This window comes from Chrysemys picta, chromosome 12 (assembly GCF_011386835.1).
Source record: "Chrysemys picta bellii isolate R12L10 chromosome 12, ASM1138683v2, whole genome shotgun sequence".
Taxonomy (NCBI): domain Eukaryota; kingdom Metazoa; phylum Chordata; order Testudines; family Emydidae; genus Chrysemys; species Chrysemys picta.
In genome coordinates, this window is record NC_088802.1 from 41,535,659 (window position 1) to 41,563,145 (window position 27,487).

Consider the following 27,487-nt stretch of genomic DNA (forward strand, 5'->3'; position numbering starts at 1 on the left):
TTTTGCCCATGTCAGTTGTGTTTACACTGGTTCCTAAACTGCTCTGTGGGCTTTTGAAAGGAAGCACAGGTATGCCCAAGCCCTGCACCACTGACTTGCCTGACCAAGACAGCCGGTAATGCTAAACCCTGCTTGGAAACTCTCTAGCAAGCAGTCTGCTGTCCAGAAAGGCGAGGGCCTGACTTGGGAGTATTTAGTCTATGCTATTTGATCTCTCAGCCCTCTGGGTGTCTCTTCCCAGAACAGAAAGGCTGTTTCTTGTCAACAGAGCCGATAATCCCCCAACTTCTTCTTGCAAATTTCTCTGGATTACCAGAGAGATTTGTTAATGCTGCGAGCTCAGCCTCAGACCTCTCCTTTCTGTTGCCTGGTCGTGGGAGAAATGTCATGACCCCACCGTCAGGAGCATTAAAGCAGTCGGGGGCATTGCCAGCAGGGTGGCGCTGGCCGAGTCATCACCACACCCAGGCAGAACAACCAGCCTAAAATGTCAACCGGAGAGAACTCGGTGTGGGTGACTTGCCCGCGGCTGTGCCAGAGACTGGCTGGAAAGGAAAAGGACAAAAGTAAATGTGGCCCAGTCGGCGCTAAAAGCCGCTTTGGGTGTCACTTTAAGGAATGGTTTGATTGTTACAACCCTTTTTTTCATGCGTTTGGCCCTGAAAAGTGGGGAGCTAAACACAGCGCAGGCAAGGCCTGTGAAATATTTCCCCCTTCACCAACTCTTCCGGTGCCCCTCTGTCCTGGCAGTGCACCATGTCCCTCACCCATGCTGAGCTAGCATCTGTACCTGTTACTAGTCCAGTCATGGGCTTCTCCCAAGCGGAGGCCATTCACGGTAGGTGTTCCTGTAGTCTGATAAATGACCACCAGCCCCTGCCAGGAGGCCACCAGACCTGTTCTCCCAAGTGTCCCAAGCAGCGTCCGAGGCCGGATGAAATGCTGGTGCAGCAGCTAGACATGCACCTGCCCGGATTGCCACACGTTACCAGTCCAGCATGGCAACCTTGCTCTGCTGCTCCCTCTGCCTGCACCCCTGCTTGCCATCTTTGTGCTGCAGGGGTCGAGATGGCAGCAGCCGAAGCTGGAGGGAGCTTCCTGGTGGGGAGGGCAGTGGTAGATTGAGGCCTCGGTACCCTTCAGCAAAGGCAGACCCCAGCAGCTCTCCCTTTAGGTCAGAGGTCAGCGTGAGGTTTCCGTTTAACTCTTCGCTCTCCCTCTCTCCTGACAGGACTGATCCTAGTGAATGAGCCCTATTACAACGAGGCAGGGTTCGACAGCGACCGGGGCCTTCAGGAGGGCTACGAGAACAGCCGCTGCTACAACGAGATGGCCTTGATCCGCGTGGTCCAGTCCATGATGCAGATGCTGCGCAAGCCGGTGGAGGTCTTTGAGCACGAGATCCGCGAGCACTTCCGCTGCAACGGCTGGCGCCTGGTCTACCGGATAGAATCCTGGTTGGAAACTAACGAGCTGGTGGAAAGGAGCCACGAGCAGCCCAATGGGGCTGATTCCTCCTCTCTCCTTTCTGTTTGTGGCACCCTGGCCGAGAGCCCGGTTGACAGTATGGGATTTCAGGGCGAGTACAGCAGCCCCTTGGAGCAGGAGCTGGGGGCGGCGGCGGCGGCCGAATTTTCCGACTTGGCGCTAGAAGGGAAGGAGGAGCTGGAAGACTCTGGATGTGGAGCCTCGACGCTCGCGCCCAGCGACGGCCATCAGTATTCAGACTCCGAGAGCACGGGCCACGCCAGAGGGCTCACCCTGGCGAGAGACCTAACGGACGAGTGTAAAGCCGCCCAGGACTCTGCCTCGCAGCCTAGTGTGAAACCAAAGAAAAGGAGAAAGAGCTACAGGAGCTTCCTCCCTGAGAAGAGTGGTTACCCTGACATCGGCTTTCCCCTCTTCCCCCTGTCCAAGGGGTTCATTAAAAGCATCCGTGGTGTCTTGCAGCAGTACCGGGCTGCCTTAGTAGAGGCCAATATCCCTGAGTGGAGAGAGGACAAGTGAAACGTCGGGTTAGGGGCAGACAGATGCAGAAGAGAAGGGGAAAGCAGCAAACGCTGTTCCCAATAAACTGGCATTGCTCGTTCCCGGCTCTTCCCCAGTTGGGTGTCTTTATAAAGAAGGCAGTAGCCCAAATAGCTCATTCCTGGCTCTTTACTTCCCCCAACCCCTCCCCCATTCCTCATGTTCATTTGATCCTGAAGTGTAAGGAGTTGTAAGCCTACCAAAGCAGACTTGCAGCTGGGCCCCTCTGTGCTCTTTGGTCCCTGGGCACCTCTCTGTGCACAGTGGGCTCCACTCCCTGGCTGCTGTGTCTGACCCCAGTTGGGATTCAGCCCTAAAGGTATGGTTACTGTGGGCCGTGTCGGCAGTGTCCTCCCAGTCCTTCCATTTCCCTTTACTACCACGTCTTGTGGCTTTCATGAAGTCTGTTCCAGCTTCAGAATACTTTGACGTTAGACTCTGGTTGCATCAAAGTCTCCTGCTCCCTACAGGGGTGCCTTCCCATCGCTGGTCACTGGCCGATTCTCAGCTCACCCACTCCTTTGTTTGGTACTTGGGTGCAGAGATGAAGTGCTACACAGGCTCCTGGTCAGCCCTGGGGTTTCCCTGTGGTCCTAGCCCTCTGATCTCTCGCCTGGAAGTAACTTCTCCAAAACAGTAAACACATTTCCACTCCCTGTTCTCGCCAGACCTGCTTGCACTTTGCAAACGTACACGAGTCAGCTTCCTGCTGGCACTATTGCATCCAGCAGAAGCCTGGGAGCCCCATGTGCACTGCTTCAGCTCATGTCCAGTTGATCAGCGGCAAAGGTGGATTTAGGGTAGATGTGTGGATGTTAAACCTAGTGCCGCTGATGCTTCTGCACCACTTCAGCTGTTAAATTTCTCAGGCTACAGCTGTTCCTGAGGCTAGATCACAAGTATAGACCTGTACCTGTGGGGGTGTGACTTCACTCCTGCTGCGGCAGCACGGGCTGCAGTAGGACACCGCATCTTTAACAAACACAGCTTTCACTGTGTGAGCCACTACGCATCCCCAGCCCTGCAGCCAGCAGCATTGGAGACCTTGCATGTACATCCGTAATGCTATCTACGGTGCTGCCGGGTAGCTATAGGAAACGGCTAGTGGGACATGTGTGCGATAGCGGAGAGGGGTTTACACTGAGTACTTTGAAGGGGGTATGATGAAAGCAGTGACTATCTGGGGGCATCCTATTCAGGGTGTCTGCAGCTTGCTTTTAGTGCTTTCTGTGCACTGCCGGAGACCCCCGATCAAGCCTGGCTAGATTTGTCAGGAGTCGAGCCTGACAACAAGCTCCCATCCGCCGTAGATGAGAGAAGCCCGTTTTCTGCCACAGAGGTGGGCCAGCTGTGTCCTTCCCAGCCGATGAAACTAGCTAGCGATGCCAGGCTTCCACATAGAAGCAATAGCTAGGCTTCTCATTCAGCGTGGCTAGTAAAGATGGGAAATAAGGCTAATTCCTCCTTGCCGGCTCTCCCGCCACTGTTACCCCTGCCAAAGCCTGGGGCTGTCAGGCTTCTGAATTCAAAGCTGAGGGCGGAAGCGTCAGCAGGCCGTCTCGCCGCGTTTGCAAAGTGCTCCCGGCTGCCTGGATGGCTTTGGAGCTCGATTGCCCATTAGCCACTGGAAGAAGTTTGATAAGGGCCGTCTCCCGGTCCCATTGAGTACATCCAGCCTGGGGTCGGACTTCCCCGCTGGAGCAGTGTGCCACTGGGACTGGGTGTCTCACACTCTGGTCTCCACCTCAGCACTGCAGAGTCCTCCGCACGAGCTGCCACGATGGATGAGGGAGCTGTGGGGGTGGCTGCATGTTAGGCTTGAGCAGCAGTAGCATGGTGGTGGGGGGGGGTCTGATGCAGTGGTTCCTGGCTGTCTTCCAGGCTAGCCAGCATTTCATGAGCAAGAAAACGGACTCCAGTGTCAAAGGGCAGGGGTGGGACGCTAACTGACGTTGTCCTTTGGGGGTGAGTGAGGCATCGGGTGCAGGGGGTTGTTCCACACATTGCTAGACGTCTTACTCATTGTACTGAAGGCCAGACTACGACTTACAGACTCATTTCCTTTGGTGTGTCACCGCATTCCTCTCTCTGCAAAGGGACGGGGGAGGAGGAGTTGACAAGCTGCTTAATAGAAAGACACAAGTAGAGAACAGAATCTGCTCACGTGCCTGGGGGTCTCTAGCATTGCCCACCCACACAACACACACACTCGCTAGTTGTTTCTCTTTATCTTCTCCTGGAAGGGTGGAGGGGACTAGAGTAGCCATAGCAAATGCCAGCTGTAGGAGCTGATCTGCTTGGAGGAAGGTGGTGGGAGAAGAGGTGCCATTTGTGAGAGCCAGCCTGACTATGCCAGATGAGTCCTTCCCCCTCCCAAGAAGTCTGCCTCTCTAATCTTAACCAAGAGCTTTGCACAGGATGCTGGAGTTTTCAGCTGGGAAAGCTCTTGCTTATTGGCCTTGGGGAGGTGGGGAGTAGGGGGGAGCCTCTCCTGTCCCTTCATAGCATTGCTGGAGTTTTCCTAGCTCTTCGGAGCTGTCTGTCCCTAACTGAGACGCGCACAGAGGTTTACAAGTTTTCTACGCTTTTGATCATGTGAAGCTCCGGGGCCGAGATTGCTGTTGAGCGCACTGCAGCGATGTAATTTTTTTTGGTGTACGTATGTAATATTTAAAGGTTAAAAACAAAATTTAAAAAGGCAAAACCTTAAAAAAAAAAAAATGAAAAAAAAACCACACACAAAGCCAAAGCATGATTTATATTGTTAGCCTTAAAACTGGCTACCTGACACTGCGATGTACAAATAACAGCCTGTAACTGTTTGAAGTGCTGGGGAGGGGCGGGGAAGAAATATTACAAAATCAGTTTGTAGCCTTGATTCTGTACAGTATTTAAAAACAAACAATGGAACTGCCTATTACCGAGGCCATGCTTAGAGGTGTGTTGTTCACGTGCAGATGTGAATGCCGGGTTGCTTACCATATATGTATAAAGTGCTGTGTGACTTACTTTTTTTTTTACCTGCAAAATTTTTTTTGGTTTGGCTAATTAAGATGTAATAAAGGAGAAAAAGGTGATTTGCCATTAAATTTTGCCTCTGTGAATACGCTGGTTGTGCTTTTTTTTTCTTCCCTGTGTGGTGATATATCGCATGCAACAGAACTAAAGATCCTGCCACCTTTATTCAGACTGAGGAGGTTCTTCTTCTGCTCTCGAAATCACCACCCCTGAACTGGGACTCGGGAGACCTGAATTCTGCTGGCTCGCTCACTGGCCTGCTTGGGTGACTTCGGGCAAGTCATTTCCCCTCCTTGTACCTCAGTGTCTCCATCTGTGAAGTGATTTGAAATCTACTGATGAAAAGTGCTCTCTAAGAGCTGGGTTTTTACTATCCTCGGTGGAGCCAGTGTGAGGAAAGGTGGCAGACTCTAGCCCTGAGGAAGCTTAGTTAACTGCTCTGTAGCTGACTGGTGCACCTAGGGGCCGATGGAAAGCCCTCTGAGGACAATGGGCGTCTTTCGATGGGCTTTGGATAAGGCTCTTCATTTATACAAGGTTCAGGAAGAGCCGCTTTTCTGTCCAGTAGTTAAGGTAACACCAGGATCCAACAGCCTCACACAAGTTCAGCTAGTCTGGTGATGGGGTCTGAGATGCCAGCTTGTCACCCCTACCTAGCTTGTTCAGATCTAACTTAAACTTGCAGTAACCTGAAAGCTACCACGTCAGCTGTTTATGGACTGATGTGAAATGAGTAGGTTTGCCCAGTGGACACATGCCCACATCCTAAACTACCATTGTGGATAGGACCTCAGCTGGCGATCTTATCAGAGAGGCCAAGGACAGAATGTCCATGGAGCGTGAGGAGGCCCTTCAGAGCAGTGAGATCAGGAAGCAGCCAGTGGAAGCTTGCACCTCTTTGGAAAGAAGGTTTCAGCCGCCAGTGCTGCTGTTGCAACCCTTTCATGACCCCAACAATCAACTTGCCCTTGCTGAGCTTATCTTTCAGTCCCTAGGACAATGTAGGAGCCGTGTTTAGAGACCTTGGTACTGCTTGGGCACAGTGCGGTGAACTGAGGCTGAACGACTCAAACCTTCTGACCGAATGGAATGGGGTGACGTCTTGGCTCCCACCACTAAAAAAGGGAAGCTGAGAGGGGCTCGTGGGTGGTGCCCAGGCCTGGAATTTAGGAAGTCCCAGGTTCTAATCCTGGCTCTTCTGTTGATTCTGTGACTTTGGGCGCAAATCCCTGAATCTCACAAGGCTTCAGTTTTCCCCCATGCTGCAGAATGGGAATGTGGCGTTCTGCTCTGGGACGGTGATGGACTTAAGTGTTCTGTGTAAGTACTGGTTTTTAAAGGGCGATGACTGAACAGGTGTGGTTAGAAAAGATTTAAAGGGACAGTCAGGCAGCAGGGACAAGGGTCAAGGACGTGAGGAGAAACCAAAGCAGAAATGAAGTACGTGTGAACCTTAATGACTGCCATGAGAGTTCCGAGCACCATTTAACAGCTCCGCACTCTGCTCAGATCACCTCAAGTGTAGGATGCTATGGCAGGAGCTGGACTGCTGTGGTTTAATGGCACTTGCTGTAGGCTGTAACTGCGGTAGCAAGACTAGTTTAGTTTTATATAGTCATCTTCAGAGAGGAGGGAGGTCTGTTCCTAGGCAGCTATTGCCAGGGACCTCCCTTCATGAATGAACCATGGCCAGGTTGGGTGTACACCCGCACAGGCACGCAGCAGGAGGCTCAGATGTAAAGGTAACACGAGGGGTATTACGGGGGGGGGAGGCTACTCAAGGGAGGCCAGGAAACCTCCAGGGAGTGGGTGGGTAACTTTGACATGCAATCGGACATGAGCCTCCCTTTTTTTGTGCTGCACAGTCTGACAGCTCTGCTCTGAGACAACAAGCTGCTGCTACTGCAGGTTAGGAGCTTTACCCTCCTGAAGCAGAAACCTCCGAGTGGATGCAAACAGCTGGTTGTTCTTAATGGGCACATACAAATGGGGGACACAATGCTGATGGCCTTAAGCCTCGTGGCTTTGCCTGCAGCATGCGCTTCCATTTCCTCAGCAGGGACCTACCATTTCAGAGGAGTTTGCACAGTCTCAATTGCCAACTTCGTTGGTTACCAAATTCCAGACAATTGACTCTGGGCTAAAAGATGAGGGTGCTAGATTAGCAGGCCTAGGGGACAGGATGGCTGCTGTAAAACCAGACTCAAAGCACCTGGGGCAAACTTTGGAAACCCTAGGACCTGGAATGCCATCTGCAGAGAAGCGGCAGCTGTTGAGTTCTAGGCCAGGCAAGTGCCCATGCAGGGGTCCCTTGAAAATCAAATCAAGGGAAAGATCAAGGGTTTAGGAATCCAGGAACTTCCTGGAAAAACTTGTGGATTTACAAAATAAAATTCCAGACCTGATGGAGCTGGACATGCAGGAAAAGCCTGTATGTGCCTATGTGGTGGAATTCTCCAGAGAGAATCTTTCAGACACTAAACCAGCACTAAGCCTGCAACAGTGGTGTAGGAGAGACATTTCTACAGGCAGACCTGATTATCTGCTGACGGGCACATGCTATTGATTGTTCCTGACAATCTAATCACCCAACAATGGAGGAAGGAATTAGACACAGTTAAAGTGTTTAGACCACAGCATCACTGCATCCCTTTGTACACCTGGCCCAATGCCATACAGAAAGGTACCCCCCCCCCCATCCCTTATTTTGGGATATGGGTCCTGTTTGTTGCCTGCCTTGCTGGAGTGAAAATAACTCTGAGCTCCGTTTGATCATGACTGGCTGGCAAACAATTAGACTTTTCTTTCCCTGCTTTAGGATCCTAATTGCATAATTTGCAGATGAATAAATGTGAACAGGAGCTGCTGTCTGCGGTTCCTCTGTCATGGCTGAACATTCTAAATCCGGGTTTGTTACTGTCGCTTTAGATCAAAAATTAGCGGCAACCAAAAAAACTGGTGTCACCATATGAAATGGGTATAATCAGCACTTGGTCGCTGCTCAGTCTGCCTGCACAGCCAGCCCGTTCCCACAAGCGTTTGTCTGTTTAGATCATGTACCTGCACCGTGCTGAAAGTCACAGCGTGCTTCAGCTGGACTGTGGATGTGATGAGTGTATTGCTACCTAACCCAACCCAGGCAATGTGGGCCATGGACATGAATGCTGTCTAGGTTTTCATAAGGCTGCCCATCACTGTGGTATCTGACCACCAAGGAGTGCTACGCTGTGTGACTATTGTAACATTTCTGATTGTTTTTAGCGTACTCTTCAAAATGTTTCTAAAGAAACAGCTGTTGGACTAGAGTGGTGGTTTTCCCCTCTACAGTTAAAACATATTAACTCAATGGACCCTGCAAAGTTAATTTTTTTAATACCTTGGATTTGGATGACACCACCTCTCGGCCCACCATGAGTCATCCCAGCCCGTCCCTATGCCAGAGAATAAAGGGATTTTCTAGAGGCTGACTGGGATTTTGTGCAAATGCCAAGAGGCAGTGCATTTTGGAGCAATTCGCCCGCAGCCCCTTGCTGGCAAAATCAGAAAGCAATAACCCCTGAGCTGCTGCTGCTCCAAGAAACTTTATTGCTTATTACACCACAGCAATCCCAGGGAGGAAACAGTCCAACCTGGGAGTTCCAGGTGCTTAGGTTTGCAATGAAAGCAGAGTGCCCACCATGTAACAGCCAAGGCCGCCTGTTTTGGAAAAGCTAGATCTTTATTGTCTCATTTTAAGAATAAACTCTGTCTCCATGGAGCTTTTGGTAGAAATATTTTCTTTAAAAAAATATTGGTTCATTGTAATAAATGTTGGCCCTAGAAGTTTATAGTTTATGGTGGAGCCAGTTCTCATTTCCTCACTGGCCCCAGGGGCTTGGTGCCCACTGTATTTGCTGGTGCTGAAGCAGTGCTCAGTCTCCGTGGCACTCTGCTCCTGGGGGAAAGGGTAGCACTCTTGTGCCTTTAGTGTATAGTTGAGCTGTAGGAAGGGAGCAGACTGGCTTTGTCCTTGTGGGGAACCTAGGAACAGAAATGCAGGGGAGGCCTGTACTGCGGAGAGCCTGGGTTGGCAAGTCATCTGCGGAGTCCCTTGCAAAGATAGGCTGATCTGGAAGCAGAGAAGAGAAGCAGCTGAGCCCTTAGACTAGGGGTGGTGGGAGAAATATCCTTGCAGCTGCTAAGCTGACCCGGAAAGAGCTGTACCTGTATTCGGGTACCATCACATGCCACCCACTGCTCAGGAGGCACCTGTGTCCCATAGGAGCTTCCTGACACAGGGGGCAGGCCAGGCTGTGAGTATCCCTCCCCTACCCTCAAACTTATTAACCAAACCTCTTAGCGCTTGGCCCATAGTGCCTGCGATCAGGCGGGAAAAGGACTGTGGTGGGGGTGGGACTCGGGAGGCTGGGCAGAGCAAGGGGAACAAGAAACCCTTGTGAACTATTCCAAAGGAGGAGAGAGGAGCGGGCTGGAGAAGACACTGTGGCAGGAGGTGTAAGCATTCTCTGCAGTGGTCCTTGCCTGTCCTCCCTCACTGCACCCCAGGGATGCACGTGGTCAAACCCTTTTTGAAGCGGTTTATTTGGCAGGTGGCTCAGGAGCCACTGATGATCCTGCAGAGTTGGTCGTGCACCTGGCCCTGCACTGGTTCACACGCCAGCAGCTCGCCGTCCACCGTCATGAGCCCGGTGGAAGCAAAGGGCTCCAGCCGGAAGGCCCTCACGGGGACGTAGTGAAGGTAGGGGCAGTTCAGGTCCAGGTGGGTCCCCTTCTCCATGGCTAGGAAGAGTTTGAGCAGCCCCAGCCGGGAGACCCCAGCTTTCAGGTAGAAGAGGTGCATGGAGCCATCGTGAAGCTTGGCCGTGGGGGCCATGGTGAAGTCAGCGCCCAAGTGCGACTGGTAGATGGCAAAAATGGAGATAAACTCCTCCTCAGGCACAACGGTCCAGTGCTTTGGGACTGGCTGGTCGAAGGGGACCAGGAGAGGGTCCTCTAGCCAGGACCCCTCGTGAGGGGGCCGTGGCACTCCCAGCGCAGGCTGAGGGAGGATGTGGAGGGGGCGACCATTGCTGCATGGCACGTGGTGGCTATTCTGCTCTGAAGGGCTGCCGGGGGCTGAGGAGGACATCTCTACGGGCAGGTAGGAGAGGCGGCCCTTGTAGACCTTCAGCCCGGCCAGCTGCTGGATGGTGCCCACGGTGAAGCGGGCGTTGCCCAGTTGGCGGTACTTCTCGCTGGCGATGTCCACGTCGGAGATGAAGCCCCAGCCGAAGCTGAGGAAGGAGTAGAGGCGCTTGCCAGAGGCCGTGCTCAGGGAGACCAGGTCCATGGGGGCATACAGGCCTTTGCAGAGGAAATAGGTGCAATTGGTCAGCAGCTCCTCCTTGAAGGCCCGCGTGTTGCTGTAACAGAGACAAAAGCAGGCAGATCTGTTGAGCTGGGACCCTCACCTTGTCCGAGGCACGCTCCAGTGGTCGGAGCGGGGGAGGGACTCTCGGGGACACCCCCCCAGGGACTGACGCTGACTCGCTGTGCGACTCCAGGCAAATCCCTGCAGCTCCAGGGCGCCCCCTTTGGCTGAGGAAGGCACTGCAATTGCAAAATGTCACTAAGTATCATTGGAACGTGACTAGAGCCAGTGGGGGTTTCAAAGATCCCCACCTGCTTGGAATCAACGCGATCCTCTGTCTACCACCAGAGGAAAAGTCTCCTAGAAACTCCACGGGATGGGTTTAAAACCCAGCTCCCCTGGCTTGTGCCCCTTTGCTCAGACTCAGCCAGTACTTCCAGCCAGCCAGAAGAACCCCTCTTGGGCTGACCAGCTCACAACGCTCCACAAACGGAAGCACCACTGACCCCCATTTTCTCCCCTTGGAGAAGCCGTTCTCCGTAGGCTGCGCCCCGCTTTATTAGAGACTCCAGCAGCAGGGGGGGGCAGTTGGCCAGGCACAGGGTTTGCTTGGTGCCTTTGTTTGCAAGGCCCTGCAGCCCAGCCTGGCAGAGGCACGGCCCTAGATACCCAGATGCAAGAGGAGCGGACAGCAGCGCACCGCTGGTGTCAGACTGTCAGGAGCGATCTGCCAGCACAAGCGAGAGTGGCCCGAGCCAGGAAGGGAGCCAGGCTCCGAGGCATGGCAGACAAGAAGCCCCATGGGGCTCTGGCATGTGTAACCTTGGTCGTCGTTAACACTGTCCAGGGCACTGCTTTAGTCTGGCTCGGGGCACCGAAGGGCCTGTCCCCCAATGACACAGCAACTGGGAGTGCATCGTTGGCATGGATGGATTTGTAGTGGCAGCTGCCCTGCCTAGAACAGCAGAGCTCTGCCTACCGGCTCTCATTCAGGCCCTCACACCACGTCCAGGACATGCCCTGGCCGCTGGAGAACAAGGGCGCCTGGCTCAGGAGGCTGGGCTATTTGCACACGCCATGGGGGCTCTGCAAGGTCTCGTTTTAGGTATCCTTTGCTCCCCTCCACGCTGGCCCAAATCCACGTTGTTAGGGGCCCAGTGGCCGCTCTGATACCCCAGCGTGGCTCACCCAGGAGCTAACTGCCTGCCAGGGGGCAGAGGGGGCTGCTTAGAAGGAAGGGGGGTTTGCAGCTCGTGGGAGCTGGAATCAGCTCAGAGCCAGTAGATGGAGCAAGTCACATCCGCCCTCATTTCTGCTGGGAACCCCCTTCCATTAACTCCTGCTCCGCCGTCCCTGCTCCTGCTATGGGAGGCCGGGCAGAGGGCATGGAGCTCAGAGCAGCTTTGCACAGGAAGCCAGCCCAGGCAGCAGCAGAAAAAAGGCAGATGGGGGAGTGTCCCCCCTTCCCTTACTGGTAGGGGAGGGGGCAGGGTCTTACTTTGGGAATGCAAGTGGCTCCCTGTGGGGTTTTTTGGCCCTATCAGCTCCTGGCTCCCATTACCCTGCGGCTGGCTGTTCTGTCTCCAGGCGCAGCAGCGGTGGCAGCTGAGGGGGCCTGGCAGAGGCTTTGTTCTTGGTGCTGATGTAGAAGGCAGGCAGGGCTCTGGGTGCCCAGGAGAGGGGGGCTGGTGAACACTGGAGGGGTCAGGGGCTGAGCTCTTTGGAAGCTCAGGGTCTAAGCGTTACAATGGTGGGTGCTGAGCACCTTGGCAAATCTGGCCTTTATGCCGGTGTCGAGCTCGGAGCTGGGCTCGCCGACGGCCGCCCATGAACGGAGCCCCAGGGGAGGGGTTTGCCGAAGGAAAGCGGCTGGCTAGGAAGTGGTTTATATTGGAGTGAGAGCAAAGGGCCCTTTTCCATTTTTAAAAAGGGATTTTAATTGGTTTTGACCATTTTAAAAACCACTATTGAAATGGTGACGGCAACACTTGCTTTGGGCTTTGTGTTCAAAGGGAGCTAGTGATTGGCCCAACCCAACTTGTTATAAAACTTCTGCCCAGTTTTATCTCAGCCCCGGCATGGACTGTGTTTGTGGCAAGCTTCCCTCCGCTACTGCCGCCACACACACAGCTTAGCGTTGTTCTTGAAGGAAGGCAGAACTTGGCCCAAACCACTATGGACTCTGGTGCAAGCCTAGTGCGGCCTGCTCCAGGCAGCAGCTCCCCCATGTCTCACCCAGTGACGCCAAAGCACTTTGCATGGCACAGGCAAATATCACCTCCAGTCTACTAGGGGAAACTGAGGCAGAGAATGGTAAAGTAACTTGCCCAGGATTCTGCACAGGGAACACAACTCCCCTGCCTCCCCCAGTGGGGGCTGGAAGGAAAGTCCAGATGGGGAAACAGAGAGCGCCAGGCCCAGGCCTAAGGAGGGTGGATCCGTCACCACACTAGGCTGAGTCTCCTCTCTTGGGGACCCAGCTGCGCACTCAGCTAAAGCCAGTGCCAGGCTGGGAATTGCTCTGTGCAGGGGCGAGAGCCATTCCCAGATGTGAGGAGCGTCTGGTCTTCCTCAGCCCCTGCAGCCCCTCTGACTGGAGGGAGCAGCCGGGGTGGGGGAGGGGACCCATGTGTTCTCAGGAGCACCTATCTTCAGAGACCGGTGAGCTAGGGCCAGGCATTGGCTGGGAGCAGGCAGGTGGCTGAGCAGCCTGGCTGTGAAAGCGAAGCCGGCCATTTACCCGTAGCGCTGTGCAGCGGGAGCTGGGATTAGCCTCGCAGGAGGAGGGCCGAGCCAGCTGTGCAGGGGCAAAGGTCAGAGCTGAGAACGGTAATTTCATCACGAGACGAGAAACGTGAGCCAAAGGCTGCCAGTTCAACTGCCTCTGCGTGCTCCTCCCCCTGCCCTTCTCTCTACCCCAGCCATGCCAGGAGCCAGCGCTTCGCCACCCCATCGGGCCAGGGCAAGCCACCAGTGCCCCGGAGCTGTCAGAGCGGGCAGGTGAGGCTCAGGCACAGCTGGGTTTGGTCTCGGCCCTGGCGCTTCCCCAAAGGAGACATTCACGTGGGGAGCCGAGGCAGGGTCAGGGAAAAGAGGATCATAAAACGGGGGGAAAAGGAAAAGGGTGAGTGGAAGCCATGAGAGCTGGGCTCTGCCCCCACCCTGCTGTGTGACCTTGGGCAACTCACTTCCTCTCTGGCCTCTGATCCCCCCCTTGCCATTTTTCTGTGCTGCCTAGATAGAGTGCAGACTCTCTGGGGCTTGTTGGACTCTCGCTGTGCACGTGAGTAGCACTGAGCCCAGCAAGAACAATAATCCCAAGCTCTCTTACCCCACTTTTCATCCGTAGCTCTCCGAAAGCTTTTCATTATCCTCATTTTACAGATGGGGAAAACTGAGGCACGGGGCCGTGCAATGACTTGCCCAAGGTCACCCAGCAGGTCAGTGGCAGAGCCAAGCATAGGGCCCAGGTCTGTTGAGTCCTGTGCTCCATCCATGTGGCCCCACTGCTTCAAAGGCCCCCTGCTCTGAATGGGGACCTCCCTCTAGCTGCTACTGAAATGCAAATAATCCTTCCGTCAAAGCCCCAAATTGGGGTCTGCTCCAAAAGGTCGCCAGCGCTGAAAGGGTGGAGGGGAGGGGTACTACCCCCAGCCGACTGTGGGATTAGGAGTGGCAGGGAGGTTGAAGCATGCAGCCATTCTTTGATGCTGTTAGCAGAGCAGGAAGGGCTGGGTGACTGTGCGGGGGGGGGGAGTTTGGATGGTAACGTCTCTCCGTCCAGAGCAAGCTCTGTCTGTGCTCTCCTTGTACGTGGGGACAGACAAATAGCGATCACACCCTGTGGGGGAGCCCGCGGCTGCTGCGTGGCTCTAACCCGGCTTTTCTGTCCCCACAGGCCCCAGGAATGCCCAACTGGGCCACCCGCCTGTGAAGCTGGCAATTGCTGCAGGGGGCCTTAGCTTTGCACTTTGCTTTTCACAGGGGCAGAGCTAAACTCCGCCCTCTCGCCCACCCACACAACCTCACTGGGCAGAATCCAGCCCGCACTAGCTGCCTTAGCCAGGCTCCAGCAGCCCGAGGCTGCTAGGAATGGTGCCAGCCACGTGGCAGATGGCACCAGAGGCTGGGGCCTGGGGGTAGCTCTTGCCAGTGGACAGTCCCTGTGGTTAGACAGGCTGCCCTTGGGGGAAGCCCTTTGCAGTCATTTCAACTAGTTTCCTGTCTGCTGAAGTCAGCTTCAATGGCGTAAGGAGGTTTACAAAGTCTCGGGCGAATGTGACTGCCCCTCGGTCAGCGGGCTTCCCTGCCAGGGGCCTGCTCCACCTCTCCACGGTGTGCCCCTTCCCCCAGTAGCCAGCGGTGAGAACTCAGCGAGCAGGGCCTGGGCCGGCGGCTGAGAAGCCCTTACCCAGCGTAGTGGTTGATGGAAGCGGCCAGGGCGTTCCCAGAGCCCCCGGGCAGGGTGCAGAGAGGCTTCTTGATGGCGGCCTGCCAGTCCTGACGCTCCATCAGGCCGTTCACCACCTGCGGGGACAGAGCCACACAGCTGGCAGCTTCCCAGAGACAGCAGCCCCATCCTTGCCCTGGCCGCTCTGGGGGAACGGGAAGGGAAAGGGAATGGACCAGAGGGAGCCAGGGGGTCTTCACTCTGGGAGGGGCAACACAGCCCCCTGCTCCAGCTGCTCATGCCCACCCAGGCCAGGGCAGCCTGAGAAGGTTTTGGGTGCCACCTCCTCTCCTTTGGTGCCTCTGGCAGCTGCTCAACTTGGCTCCAGGGCACAAGCAGCAGAACCAGGAGCTATTTGTCCCTGGTGTCTTTTCTCCTTCTTCGCCATTGACAGTGGTGGGGAGGGCAGCGTGAGAACGTGCCCCGGCCAGGTACAGTGACCATCCAGCCCATGTCCCGCTGCTGCTCCTCCGTCCCGCCCTGCACCGCCGCCTGCTGTTCCAGCCATGTGCCCCACATGCACACACTCTCCCCCCCTGCCCGCCTCCGGGCCTGCAGCTCCCTCTTCTTCCAGGCCTATCCTTCCCTGCCACTGCCCTTCAGTCCTGACCTACTTCCCCTCCCCATTCCAGGCCTGGGGCTCCCAGGGGAGACAGGGCCACCTGTGCTGTTTGGGCCTGAGGCTGCTGCCCAGAGACTCACAGCTCCCCCATCCCCCCAGGATCTGAGCCGCCATCCACACCCGGCTCTCTGTTCTCCACCTACGCTCCCACGTCGAACTCTGAGGAGGCACAGAGCCAAGCTCTGCACCCCCAGCCTCTGCCCGGTGGCAGTGGCCGGAGACAGCCACACTCGCTTTGCCCAACTGCCACAGTGTAAAGGAAGGCCAGGCCCAAGGGACTGGCTCGTCTCCTAGTTGCCAGCATAACAGCTGCCCTTGCTTCCTGGCCGTCTCCTCACCTCATACAGCAGGCCATCCCCGGCCAGGACGGCCACAGCGTCCCACTGGGATAAATCTCCGGCCCGCACCAGCTCACGGGCGTGATTCGGCCTCTCTGGGGAGAGAAATACAGAGCTGCTGGTAGTGGGGGTAACCATGGGCTGCCGGGAATCGGCATGGTTTCCTCTCCCTGCACAGCCCTTGCAGACAGGAGGGCCCAGCCTTCCCTGGAACGAGAGGCATCAGCCACAGGATGTCACTTGGGCTTCCCAACCCAGGCTCCTGGAATCGGAGCCAGCTGGCAAGAGCCTAGCCTAGCCTGGCCTGGGAGCCAGGGAGAGACCCACCAAGCCAAGAGGAGGAGTTCTCATGGCCAAGGCACACGAACCATTGCTCCTAAGCTGTGGACCCCTGTAGGCCCCCAGGAAGGCTTCATGGGTGCATGGGAGAATGACACTCCCAGCATCTCCCCCTGCCTAGCTCTCCTCCCTCTGCTGCCACCCTTGGGTTCTCCTTGCTGCCAGGTGGGATTGCAACACCAGAGGGGAGGGTTCCCCCTTCTCCTGCTTCTTGCCACCTTCTGTTCATTTGAATACTGTGCATCCATTGGTCAAATTTAAATGAGTTGCACTGTATTTGCATATTACAAGGCAGGACTGGTTGAGACACTCCCAGCTGGAGAGTTCCTGATGTTACCTGGCAGGGAAGTGGGCAGCGAGGTAGAAATGAAGGGCCATCAGCTCCTATCCCAGGCTACACAGCCAGCCATGCAGGGAGAGCTCAGCCAGACAGAAGTCCCCTACCCAGCGAAATGCCCTCCCCTCCGCCTGGCAGCGAGGGGCCCCTAGGAGGCAGCCTGGGCAAGGCAGAACCCGCCGGGTGGCTGCAGCGGGAGCAGACTTACCGGTCACAAAGAGGGTGAAGGTTACGTCGGCCTCGGCCAGCATTGGCTGCACTAGGGAGTGGAACAGCTGCAGCGCGTGCCCCGTTCCGCTCTGGGGGTTCAGCAGCACCAGGACATGGCAGGGCCGCGGCAAGAGTCCCCACGTCACCCCTGGACAGAGACAAGAGAGGAGAGATTCATCAACGCTGGCGGTGCCTCTCCTGAGCTTGCCGCGTTGGCCGAACCCGGCACAGCTCCCCTGGCCAGGCTGGGAATGGGTCGGATGGGACCTGAGGAGGCTTCCTCAGCCCAAGTTGTCAGGAACCCGACAGCTGTCCCCAGCCTGGGGGAGAGCCCCGAGCCTTAGTGGCTCACTAGTACTGCAGCTGAAGTCTGCTCAGACCTGACACCCAGTTCCACAGACCCTCAGGGCTGGGTCGGCAGCTCTGGAGACGGACGTCCTTCTCCACAGCACGGCTGGCCCCAGTCCCACATCAGCCAGCCTGAGGGGTAGTCAGCCCCCATGCACCATGCAGTCCTGAGCCAGCCAGTCAGTGCCAGGTGTTTCAAATCTAGTCAAACTAAATGAGGAGGGAGGCGCTTGTGTTACTGCTGGGAGAGTTTGCTGGCTGGGCTCTGCTTTGGGGCATTATTTGTTTTCTGCTGGCTGGTTTCCTTCTCCTCTTATCCCTTGTAGGATGCTGAGGCAGACAGTCTGTCTAGGCCCATTTCCGGAGGGAAGAGATCCCTCCACAGAGTCCAGCTGGCTCCCCATCCCTAGGCTTATGCAGTGGAACACGTACAGCTCATCCCCCGGGTAAGAACTGCTGGGCCACGGGCAGGTGAGTAGCGATCAGGGATTCACCATCGGGGTGGATTGAGGATAATGGTTGTGGGGCAGGTGGGTGGAGAGCTGGGACTAATTGAGGTGTGTATGTTACTGTGAATGTCCCATACCTCGCAAGAGCTTGGGAAAGGTAGCCACCTCCCTGCAGCACTAGCGCCAGCCAGTGGCATGGTCAGAACATTGATGGCTTGCTGCGGGGGGGGGTGTTTAGGTGCCATGTGATGGGAACCCTCACTAACCTTTCTGTGCTGCGTGGGGTCTGCCGGAGGGGAGGAGCCACGCGTCAGACACTGTGAAACTGCTGGTAAAAGTTTAAAGAAAACCAGTCTGAATGAAACTTGATTTGGGATGGCATTCCTGTGCCTTTGCTAAGCTGGGGGAGGGGTGCAGGGCATGGCAGGCACCAGTCAAGTATCACTGGAGCTGCTCTCGGGCCTGCGAGGAAGTGGTTTGATGGATGGTGCTCTGAGCAGTCAGTGACTGGTGGGCAGCATGGCTGTGGGATGGTGCTAGGAGCACTGGTTGAACTGGTGCAGCCACAATGCCAGCATTGCTCCTCTGAGCAGGGGTGCAGGCTGGGGGGGTTAGGAGAGCGGCTGGGGACTAGTGCGTTTGCACCAGCAGGTGGCATGTCTGAACTATTAAAAGCTCTTGTGGGTGAGAGCATCTTACAAGTATGGCAGAGGCCCAAAGCAGTGGGCCAGACCGCACCTGCTCTAGTGTAGACAAGGCTCAGCAGCAGAGTTTCCATGGTCACCCAGGGCCAGGGAGAATAGGCTCCCTTGCTGCGTTTTTGGTTTCTTTAAATACAGTCATTTCATATGGAAGCAAAAGGGTGGCCTGGAAGACAGCCTTCCCACATAGATTCCTGGGCGACCGCCCTTGGCTGTGAAAAGCGCCCCCCCTCCCCTTGCCCCAGCAACTCGGCCTTCCCCATTTCAAAACCGCAGCTCGCTGCCTTTGGTTGGAGCTACAGCGTGAGGGTGTTCACGGCTATTTTATCAGTGGTAGGACTGAGCGGCACAGTCCTCTCCTCCAACCTACAGCGATGCTAGGCAGGGGGAAGTACTGTGCAATGCTGGCTGAGCCATCTCTGCGGTGGCGCAGGCGTTTTAGGGTTGTCTTTGATCCCTGCAGTTCCCCCCTTCCACGTGAGCAGCACGCGTTGCCGTGCCCAGAGAATAAAGCGCTCCTAAAACCCTGGAGCTGCTGAATGCAGCCTTCCTGCTGTGCACACACTCGCTCGCTCTCGCTCACACATTTTTCTGTGCATCCTGCAAGAGACGCGACTGGACATTAGACCAATGTTCACAACCCCGAGTGTTCCCTCTGGCTCAGGGGACAGGTCGCAAATCAAAAGCTGCAGCCAGGCCAGCACTAGACACGCACGTTCTTCTTCCCTCCCCTCGGCCTGTGACCGGGAGCAGCTCCCACCTGCTGCACGCTTGGGAAGTGGAAGAGGAAGGAAGGCGGGAGAGAGAGAAGGCTTTTGTTTGTGCAAAGCTTGCTGGGGGCTGGGCTGGAGGCCGCTCTGGGCCTAGTGAGACTGAAATCCTTGCAGAAAACACAGAGCTCATTAGCCATAGGGAAGAGAGCGGCGACGAAAGCTGCCATTTGGATTCATCCCCAGCAATTTCCCAGTCTCGTTCCCAATGGAATAGGTCCGGAGAGAGAGGGACCCATGGCAGATGCTTATCGTTCACCTGGTAGTTATTAGTCTCTTGGTTCTCGCTTCGGTTCCATGAGATAAGGCCCCATCTACACTGTAATTACACCTGAGTGAGGAGATGCCATTGTCACCTGTCCTGCTCATCACACTGTTCCAGCATTGAGCCGGACCTTAAACGTGGCCACTAACTAAGCTCAGTGAATAGGATTGACATGGCTTTAACGGGGGTCTCTAAGCGTGTTACTGTCTCATAAGGCCCACACTTCAGGTGCTGTCCTCATTACAGATTGCAACAGCGTTGTAAGCAGGTCTTGTCACTGTGGTCTGGAGGGCTCAGAAAGCCCTCGCTAAAGAAAATGACGCTTGAAATGTGGCTGTGAAATCTGGGCAAGAAAAAGGTGTTAACATGGCAGGGTTGTGATGGGGTGGACAGGAAAAGAAACTCAGGTGGTACAGAAGGGCAGAGTGATATTACAGGCGTAACACCGAGCAATCAGGGCTGTTCAGCTGCAGATCGTAAAGTGCTTTACAAAGGAGTTAAGTATCATCATCCGCATTGCACACATGGGAAACTGAGGCACGGGGAGGCCAAGTGACTTATCGACGGTCACCCAGCAGGCCATGGCAGAGCTGGGACTAGAACCCAGGTCTTTTGACTCCCAGGCCAATGTTGCAGCTGCTCGGCCTCTGGTACTTGTGTGGCACTGTCATAACTATAAAGGGAAGGGTAACAGCCCTCCTGTGTACAATACTATAAAATCCCTCCTGGCCAGAGACTCCAAAATCCTTTTACCTGTAAAGGGTTAAGAAGCTCAGGTAACCTGGCTGACACCTGAACCAAAGGACCAATAAGGGGACAAGATACTTTCAAATCTTGGTGCGGGGAAGGCTTTTGTTTGTGCTCTTTGTTTTGGGGGTTGTTCGCTCTTGGGATTGAGAGGGACCAGACATCAATCCAGGTTCTCCAAATCTTTCTGAACAAGTCTCTCATATTTCAAACTTGTAAGTAAACAGCCAGGCAAGGCATGTTAGTTTTTATCTTTGTTTTCTCAACTTGTAAATGTACCTTTTTGCTAGAGTGTTTATCTCGGTTTGCTGTAACTTTGAACCTAAGGCTAGAGGGGATTCCTCTGGGCTCTTTAAGTTTGATTACCCTGTAAAGTTATTTTCCATCCTGATTTTACAGAGATGATTTTTACCTTTTTCTTTAATTAAAAGCCTACTTTTTAAGAACCCGATTGATTTTTCCTTGTTTTTAGATCCAAGGGGGTTGGATCTTGATCCACCAGGGAAATGGTGAAGAGTCTCTCAAGGCTACCCAGGGAAGGGAATTAGCACATTGGGAGTGGTGGCAGCAGACCAGATCTAAGCTGGTAGTTAAGCTTAGAAGTTTTCATGCAGGCCCCCACATTTGTACCCTAAAGTTCAGAGTGGGGAAGCAGTCTCGACAGGCACCTACTGGGGGTACCCAAAGTGGGGGGAGAAGTATTGCTCTCACTTTGGTAGAGGGGGAAACAAGCCAAGAGGGCGAGGGGCTGGTTTTCAGCAGTGATGAACAACTCCAGGTGACTTCACTGGGAATGGAGAGGGTTCAATACACCCACACCTTGACTCTGGTGTGCAGTTCTGGTCACCCCATCTCCAAAAAGGTATCTTAGAATTGGACAAGGTACAGAGAAGGGCCACAAATGACTAGGGGTCTGGAACAGCTCCCAGATGAGGAGCAATTAAAGACTGGGACTTTTCAGTTCGGAAAAGAGAAGATTCAGGAGGGATATGATTGAGGTCTATAAAATTATGACTGGTGTGGAGAAAGTAAATAAGGAAGTGTTATGTGAAGGGGTAAATAGCACAAGTACTAGGGAGTCACCCAATGAAATTAATAGGCAGCAGGTTTAAAACAAACACGAGGAAGTATTTCTTCACACAATGCACAGTCAACCTGTGGAACTCCTTGCCAAAGGATGTTGTGAAGGCCAAAACTAGAATGGGGTTCAAAAAAGAACTAGAGAAGTTCATGGAGGATAGGTCCATCAATGGCTATCGGCCAGGATGGGCAGGGCCACAATTCCATGCTCTGGGTGTCTGATTGGCAGAAGCTGGGAGTGGATGAGAGGGGATGGTTCACTTGATTGCTCTGTTCTATTCGTTCTCTCCAAACACCTGGCACTGGTCACTGCTGAAAGACCAGATACTGAGCTGGCTGGACCGTTGGTCTGACCCATTATGGCCATTCTTATGTTCAGTACCTCTGCAAATCAGACCCTCAGTGACCTTGCTGTAGGTCACACAGTAAATCAGTGGCAAACCATGTCCTGCCTTTCATTTCCTGCTCTTCCCACCAGTCCTTGTGGCTGTGCGGGTCTGGGCTGAGTGTTGTATGGTGTGGAGGCTGGATGGGCAGCCTGCAGGCTCCAGTTCAAGCCCTGCAGAACAGATCTATTGTTAACTTACGCAACAGCCTCTCGTTCCCCACCACCACCACCACCACCCATGACTCCATCACTGCTGCCTCGTGCCGTCTCTGGCTGCAGGCTCAGGCCTTCGTAGAGGGCCATAAAGTCCCGCGGAGACTTGAGTGATTCAAGCCACAGGCTAGGTCAAGTGCTGGGAGAACCTAGCCGTAGTCGATAGAGCGGCTTCATAGAGCAGTGCACGCTGGAGGAGGGGAAGGTGGTTCGACGTATGAGAATGGCGAGTGCCGATCAGCCAGGCTGAAGCCCAGCTGGGGCTGGCCGCCCTGGATAGGCCAGCTGGGGATACAGTGTGCTTTAAGCCAACAGGGTGAACAAAGCTGGAACGTTGTTTTTAACCTAGCCACGCTAGCTAGCCCAAGCTATGCCCCAGCCCAGTGCCACCACCCACCACACTAAGTCCTGTGGCTGGGGGGCTAAGCTGTTCATTACACAGAAGTTATCCTCTTCCTCCTCCAGGCAGGCACTACCCTCCTCTCTGTGCCGCATTCTCCCCTCCAGCACAGGAATAACTCCCATGGACCCACTGAATCCTGCAGGAGGGGCTAAGCTCTAGGATCTAGTTTACAAAGCTGTGACAATGCATTTATCTCTGGGCAGCCAGGGGAGGGGGAGGAGGTCAGGGAAGCTGCTGGTGACGGTGCAGCGCAGCTAAACTTGGGAGCCAGCAAATTCTTGACTGTTTAGGGTGATAAAGTGAAAAGCAGCATAAACTGGGGGCATGTCTTGTCCCCTTTCTCTCCCTTCCCCCTCCTGATAAGGTGCTCAGGAGCCTGTGATGGGATCTGTGAAATCTCCTCTACCCCAAGGGGAGAAATTCAAAGGAAAGAGAGCAACAAGGTAACACCTTCCATAAGCGCCTGACATTTGCATTTCACCCAGATGAACAAGATGCTTGCTGTAAATACCAGTGAATAATTAAACGAATGAAACCAAGCTGAGCTTGGAGATGTGCAGAAACTTCCTGGCTGTCTCTGCCAACAGGTCACATTTCAGAGTGAATTCACTGGAGCTGCGATGGCTCTCTTATTGAGTTTGCTTTCCTTGAACATGGTTAGGGTATGGATGGGGCCCATCTACCCTACAGGCCTGAACTATCTTTGAACCATATCCCGAGTGAGGGGTAGGGAAACAGGCCATATTGGCCCTGTGTCTCTGAACATGGTAGAAGTGGCAGTGTGGATCTGTATAGCTAGGTGCTTATTTTACAGATGGGGAGATGAGACAGAAGTGTTCAGAGCTCCTGGGGATTTAGACACTCCACTTTCTGAAGTTAATAGGAATAGTGTGTCTAAATCCCTTGAGTGGCTTTGGAAAGTCTCAGCCCAACTGACTTGCTCCAGGGCACACAAGGAGTCTGTGGCAAAGCTGTGGGCTGAATCCAGATCTCCTGAGTCTCAGGTCGGTGCCTTAACTACTAAGCCCTCCTTTCCCCTCCTAGAAAGCCATTCTCCACAGCAAGCACTGTAGGATAGTGACACGTGGCTCATAGTTCTGTGACTCAAGCTCAGACCCCACCACCGAGAGAGAGAGAGAGAGAGAAGACTGATATTGCCAGAAATATTTGCTTGGTCATGTTCTGTGAAAGCTAGTCACCAAGGAAGCAGCCCACGTTGCACAGCTGGGGAACTCAGGCATGGTTCTGTACAAACAAATCCGCCAACCTTATGGACCGGTCTACGCTCCAGACTCAACAGCGTCAGTCAGGGAAGAGTGTGTTTAAAGCAGGTCTGGGCAGCCCTGGCATTCCAGGTTTTGGGGGGAGTGGGGAGGGGAAGACGGACACTAGACTGAGTTACAGCCGTGTTCGTCTGTATCCGCAAAAAGAACAGGAGTACTTGTGGCACCTTAGAGACTAACAAGAGCTTATGCTCAAATACATGTTAGTCTCTAAGGTGCCACAAGTACTCCTGTTCTTTTAGTCTGAGGCTACATCTACACTACGGGGGGGGAGTGTCGATTTAAGATATGCAAATTCAGCTACGTGAATAGCGTAGCTGAATTCGACGTATCGCAGCCGACTTACCCCGCTGTGAGGACGGCGGCAAAATCGACCTCTGCGGCTTCCCATCGACGGCACTTACTCCCACCTCCGCTGGTGGAGTAAAAGCGTCGATTCGGGGATCGATTGTCGCGTCCGATCCCTGTGAGGTCGATTTCTACCCGCCGATTCAGGCGGGTAGTGTAGACCCAGCCTTAGTTAAAAACCTCACCATAACTGCAGCACAGTTTAAACACACACGCTGGCTTTCCACCGCAAGAGGAGTCTACACAGCTTTAGGGGTAGAAGGCCTCTTCCCCCGCCCAGAGGAGGCTGGGGCTAGTCGATGCCGTATCAATGGGGTGGGCGTCTAATGCCGATTTACAATTTCTCTCTCGTCGCCTCACCCCTGCACCCCTTTCTCACTGCATCTCCTTAGCGAGACACAACCGCAACTGCGTTCCGGTTGGGGACGAACTTGCGCATGTGGCTTGACAGTCGGTGACGCTCCCAGGCGTGGGATTCCCGTACAGTGCACCCTCGTGATCTCCAGGGGGACATCAGCTCTGGTCCAAAACACTTGCAGCACATAATTGAAGCCCCTCTGTGCAGCAGGCCCACCGGCCGGGGCCAGAGCTGGGGCGGTCTGCCCACCCGGCTGTGTCCGAGGTGCCTTTCGTTTCTACGCCGTGGGTGAAATCCTGGCCCCACTGAAGCCTTAGGGAGTTTTGTCGTGCGTCTCACTGGGGCTAGGATTTGACTCTGGGGCCGTCTCTACAGCGTGGCCTTGTTCACACAGGAGAGTTTTGCTGGCGTAGCTACACCAGCAAAACCCTCTAGTGTGGATGTGGTTCTATTGGTATTAGAGTGCGTATACCAATCCAGCTTGTGCCGGCCCAGGGCACTGGCATAAGCGTTGCCGGTAGAAGTTATACTGGTATAACTGCATCCACACAAGGCTTTTACCAGCATGACTCTGTCGGTAAAGCTTTTTCAGCGTGGCCCAGGTTTGAGACTAATGTACAATGTACAGACTTCTACCGGCCCAGCTGTGTGGGTCTGGGGCATGTGGGGGGTGATCCCGGACCCACAGAGTGGGGCTAGCAGAAGCCCCTTGGTTAGATGCAGTTATACTGGCAAATTGCTGCCGCTACAACTTGTTTTGCTCATGGCGGTGGCTTTACTAGATGGATATAAAACGCAGCGTTGTCAGCATAGCGGTGTCCACATAGGGGCTCTTTGCTGGGAGAGCACACCCGTGTTCCTGTACCGGTGCAGCGCTCCCGGGGTCGCCATGGGCTTACAGGCAAAGATTAAGCTTTCTGGGATAGGCAACAGGCCCCCCCTGTGCAGCTGTACAGGGCACAACGGGGGCATCAAGCTCAGTTAGAGTCTCTCGCCACTACAATCAAAGCCTGAATGTCTGAGTGCGTTCCTCAGTGACTGAGGCCGTGTGTGACAGCCTGGGGCTGGGGCTGCGAGTACCCTGTGCAGACAAAGGCAGAACCAGGAGGAGGAGGATAGAACCTGCCACTGTGCATGTGCCAGTCCTCAGCTGTGCCGTGGTGGGGGGGGGAGGGACTCCCTCTTGATCAGCTGCCTCTGCATAGCCGGAGACTTGGTGACCCTTGTTACTGAGAGCGCCCCACCCTGCCTCCATCCCGCCCAGGCTTGTGCCAAGGGATTTCGGGAAGCAGCTGGTTGGCCCCGCCCTCTGGTGCTCATTATCAGTTCTGAACAGACACCCTTCTGCATAGAAGAGGTGCAGGGACCAACATGCTTTTCCCTTTGCTGGGGCCCCTCATCAGCCTCCGCAGAGCAGAAGAGAACCCCATCAGAGTGGGAAGAGGACTCTATTGCAGCTAGTCGAATACACTAATCTGGAGTCAGGTGATTGAGAATCTCAAATTTCATTGACAGAGTGAGAGTTTAGCTCCCGTGGCTGTGGAGAAATGCCAAGAAACATGACACGACGACACCGTAAAGGCTCAGAAACCAGAAGGCCAAGAAAAAGAGCCCAAATACTTAGAATCATAGAAGATTAGGGTTGGAAGAGACCTCAGGAGGTCATCTAGTCCAACCCCCTGCTCAAAGCAGGGCCAACCCCAACTAAATCATCCTAGCCAGGGCTTTGTCAAGCCAGACCTTACTTATCATGGTTTTAAAAAAATCTCATGCTTTTTAAGCCAATCTCATAATTCTGGGGAGGCCTGACTCATGCTCGTTGAACGCGTGGGCTTCGCAATGCTGCTGCTTCGATTCAGGCATTCGGCTCCATTAGTCCAGCCCTCCCCCCAGCATGGGGTGCCCACCTGTGCTGAATCGTGGGTGGTATGGGGACATGCCTAGGAGGAGACCCCATAGGTTTTGAAGAAGTGGCCCTGTTCACAATTGGCTCTTAGGAGTCCAGAAGGGAAAGCTGGGCAATGGGGGTAAAAAGGAGGTGGCCACAGTCCTAGGCAGGCTACGTTCTGACCTTGCTGTGGTTGTATTTATGGAACTTGCTTTCACCCCGACCGCAGCGTCCCGAGCCTCTTAGCACTTGCCTGGGGGAAACTGCAACAGCAAAGCCCCCATGCTGGCAGAGGAACGGCCAAGGTGGGAGGTGGCCAGGATCCCTCTGCTGAGCCCTTCCAGGGCATGAGAGAAGAATGTGGCCATGACAAGCAGCTAGAAGGTACTTCCAGAGTCACTGGCGTGGGGGTCTGGCTATTGATGGGCCTTGCCAGCCCAGCAGTAGCAGACCATGGAGGGACATTACAGGTGTATCGGATTGTGGAGGCCTCTGTGTCTCTCTCCCCTCCATCGCTCAAAAGGCGGGTGGTGAAAGATGCCAGGATTTGATGTGAAGATACTACCCCAGCAGGACCCTTCGGCACACCAAGATCTAAGAGATGCTCACAGGAAACTACAAGATTTCAACAGCCTCCCTTTCTCTTGAGTAACTCTGGGACAAAGGGCACATCTGACATCCCAGCAGGAGAGAGACATACATCTGGCAGCCTGGTTCCTCTTTCGGGGATCCTATTAGAAGAACAGCCGGCAAACTGAGTGTGCATCAGCAGACAGCGGCTGAGTCAGGGGAGGTATGTCTGCCCTTTCAGAGAACCGGCTGATTTTCCTTCACCCCTTTCCATCACAACCGTCACACTGAGAAACCGCTGGGTGCAAAGTTCAGTCTGACTCCCTTTCTCTGAAAGAAACTGGCTTCTCTGTGTAAGAAAGAAATGAACTGCTAGGCTCACCAGCGGGCAGCAATGCCCCTATTGAGATCCTCATGTGGCCCCATCTCCGCAGTAGGAGAGCGCCAGTGATCTAGCATTTAAAGTATCTACCACAAAAATAGCTCCACAACAGAGTGTGAAACTCTGCAGGGTGGGGAATGAGAATCAAAGCAACAATAAGGCACATCAATATCACAGCGATGGCCCCGGTGAGGCTCCTGGATTAGATGGGAATTGGGAAGAGAGCATAGATTGTTTCACTTCTCCATTGCTGATTCCAATCCATCCCCAACCAACACTGAATGTTGTTACCATCTCAAAGAGTAATGAACCTTGTTACTACGGGTGTGAATAGAGCAGCTGGTCTCCGCTCCGATCCCCGGCATGCATCACATTAGAAATCACTATCACCAACTGGCAAGTTTGAGCAAGGACGGACTAGATCCCAGAGACGGAGCTGCCATCTACTCTTTGAGGTGGCCTCCACAGGCTAAGCAGGAGGCAAGCTTGCCCTGTTCATGCCTCTGCTGTCTCTATGCTGCGGAGGGTGTTGGTCTCCACTCCAGCATCCTTCAGTAGAGCAAAGTTCATGTTCTTTTTAAAAGGAGGAGAAGACACACCAT

General features: G+C 54.3%; 2 protein-coding genes across 5 annotated transcripts in view; one reads left to right on the forward strand and one right to left on the reverse strand.

Moving 5' to 3' along the window:
• Window positions 1-5,132, forward strand: part of UBE2O (ubiquitin conjugating enzyme E2 O) — a 113,908-nt gene extending 108,776 nt beyond the window's left edge. For all 3 annotated transcript variants that reach the window (XM_065563397.1, XM_024101759.3, XM_065563398.1), the window contains one exon: window positions 1,232-5,132. In XM_065563397.1, coding sequence (XP_065419469.1) covers window positions 1,232-2,007 — 776 coding nt within the window. In that variant the 3' untranslated portion in view covers window positions 2,008-5,132. The remainder of the gene's footprint in view (window positions 1-1,231) is intronic.
• The window catches only part of SPHK1 (sphingosine kinase 1), a 31,811-nt gene continuing 9,294 nt past the window's right edge, over window positions 4,971-27,487 (reverse strand). Inside the window, exons 2-6 of one of the 2 annotated variants that reach the window (XM_042841151.2) lie at window positions 17,756-17,817; window positions 16,691-16,840; window positions 15,807-15,901; window positions 14,808-14,923; window positions 4,971-10,448 (exon numbers count right to left, since the gene is read on the reverse strand). In XM_042841151.2, the coding sequence (XP_042697085.2) occupies window positions 9,641-10,448; window positions 14,808-14,923; window positions 15,807-15,901; window positions 16,691-16,733 (1,062 nt within the window). In that variant the 5' untranslated portion in view covers window positions 16,734-16,840; window positions 17,756-17,817 and the 3' untranslated portion in view covers window positions 4,971-9,640. The remainder of the gene's footprint in view (window positions 10,449-14,807; window positions 14,924-15,806; window positions 15,902-16,690; window positions 16,841-17,755; window positions 17,818-27,487) is intronic. The other variant, XM_005297532.5, reaches the window with a different exon arrangement.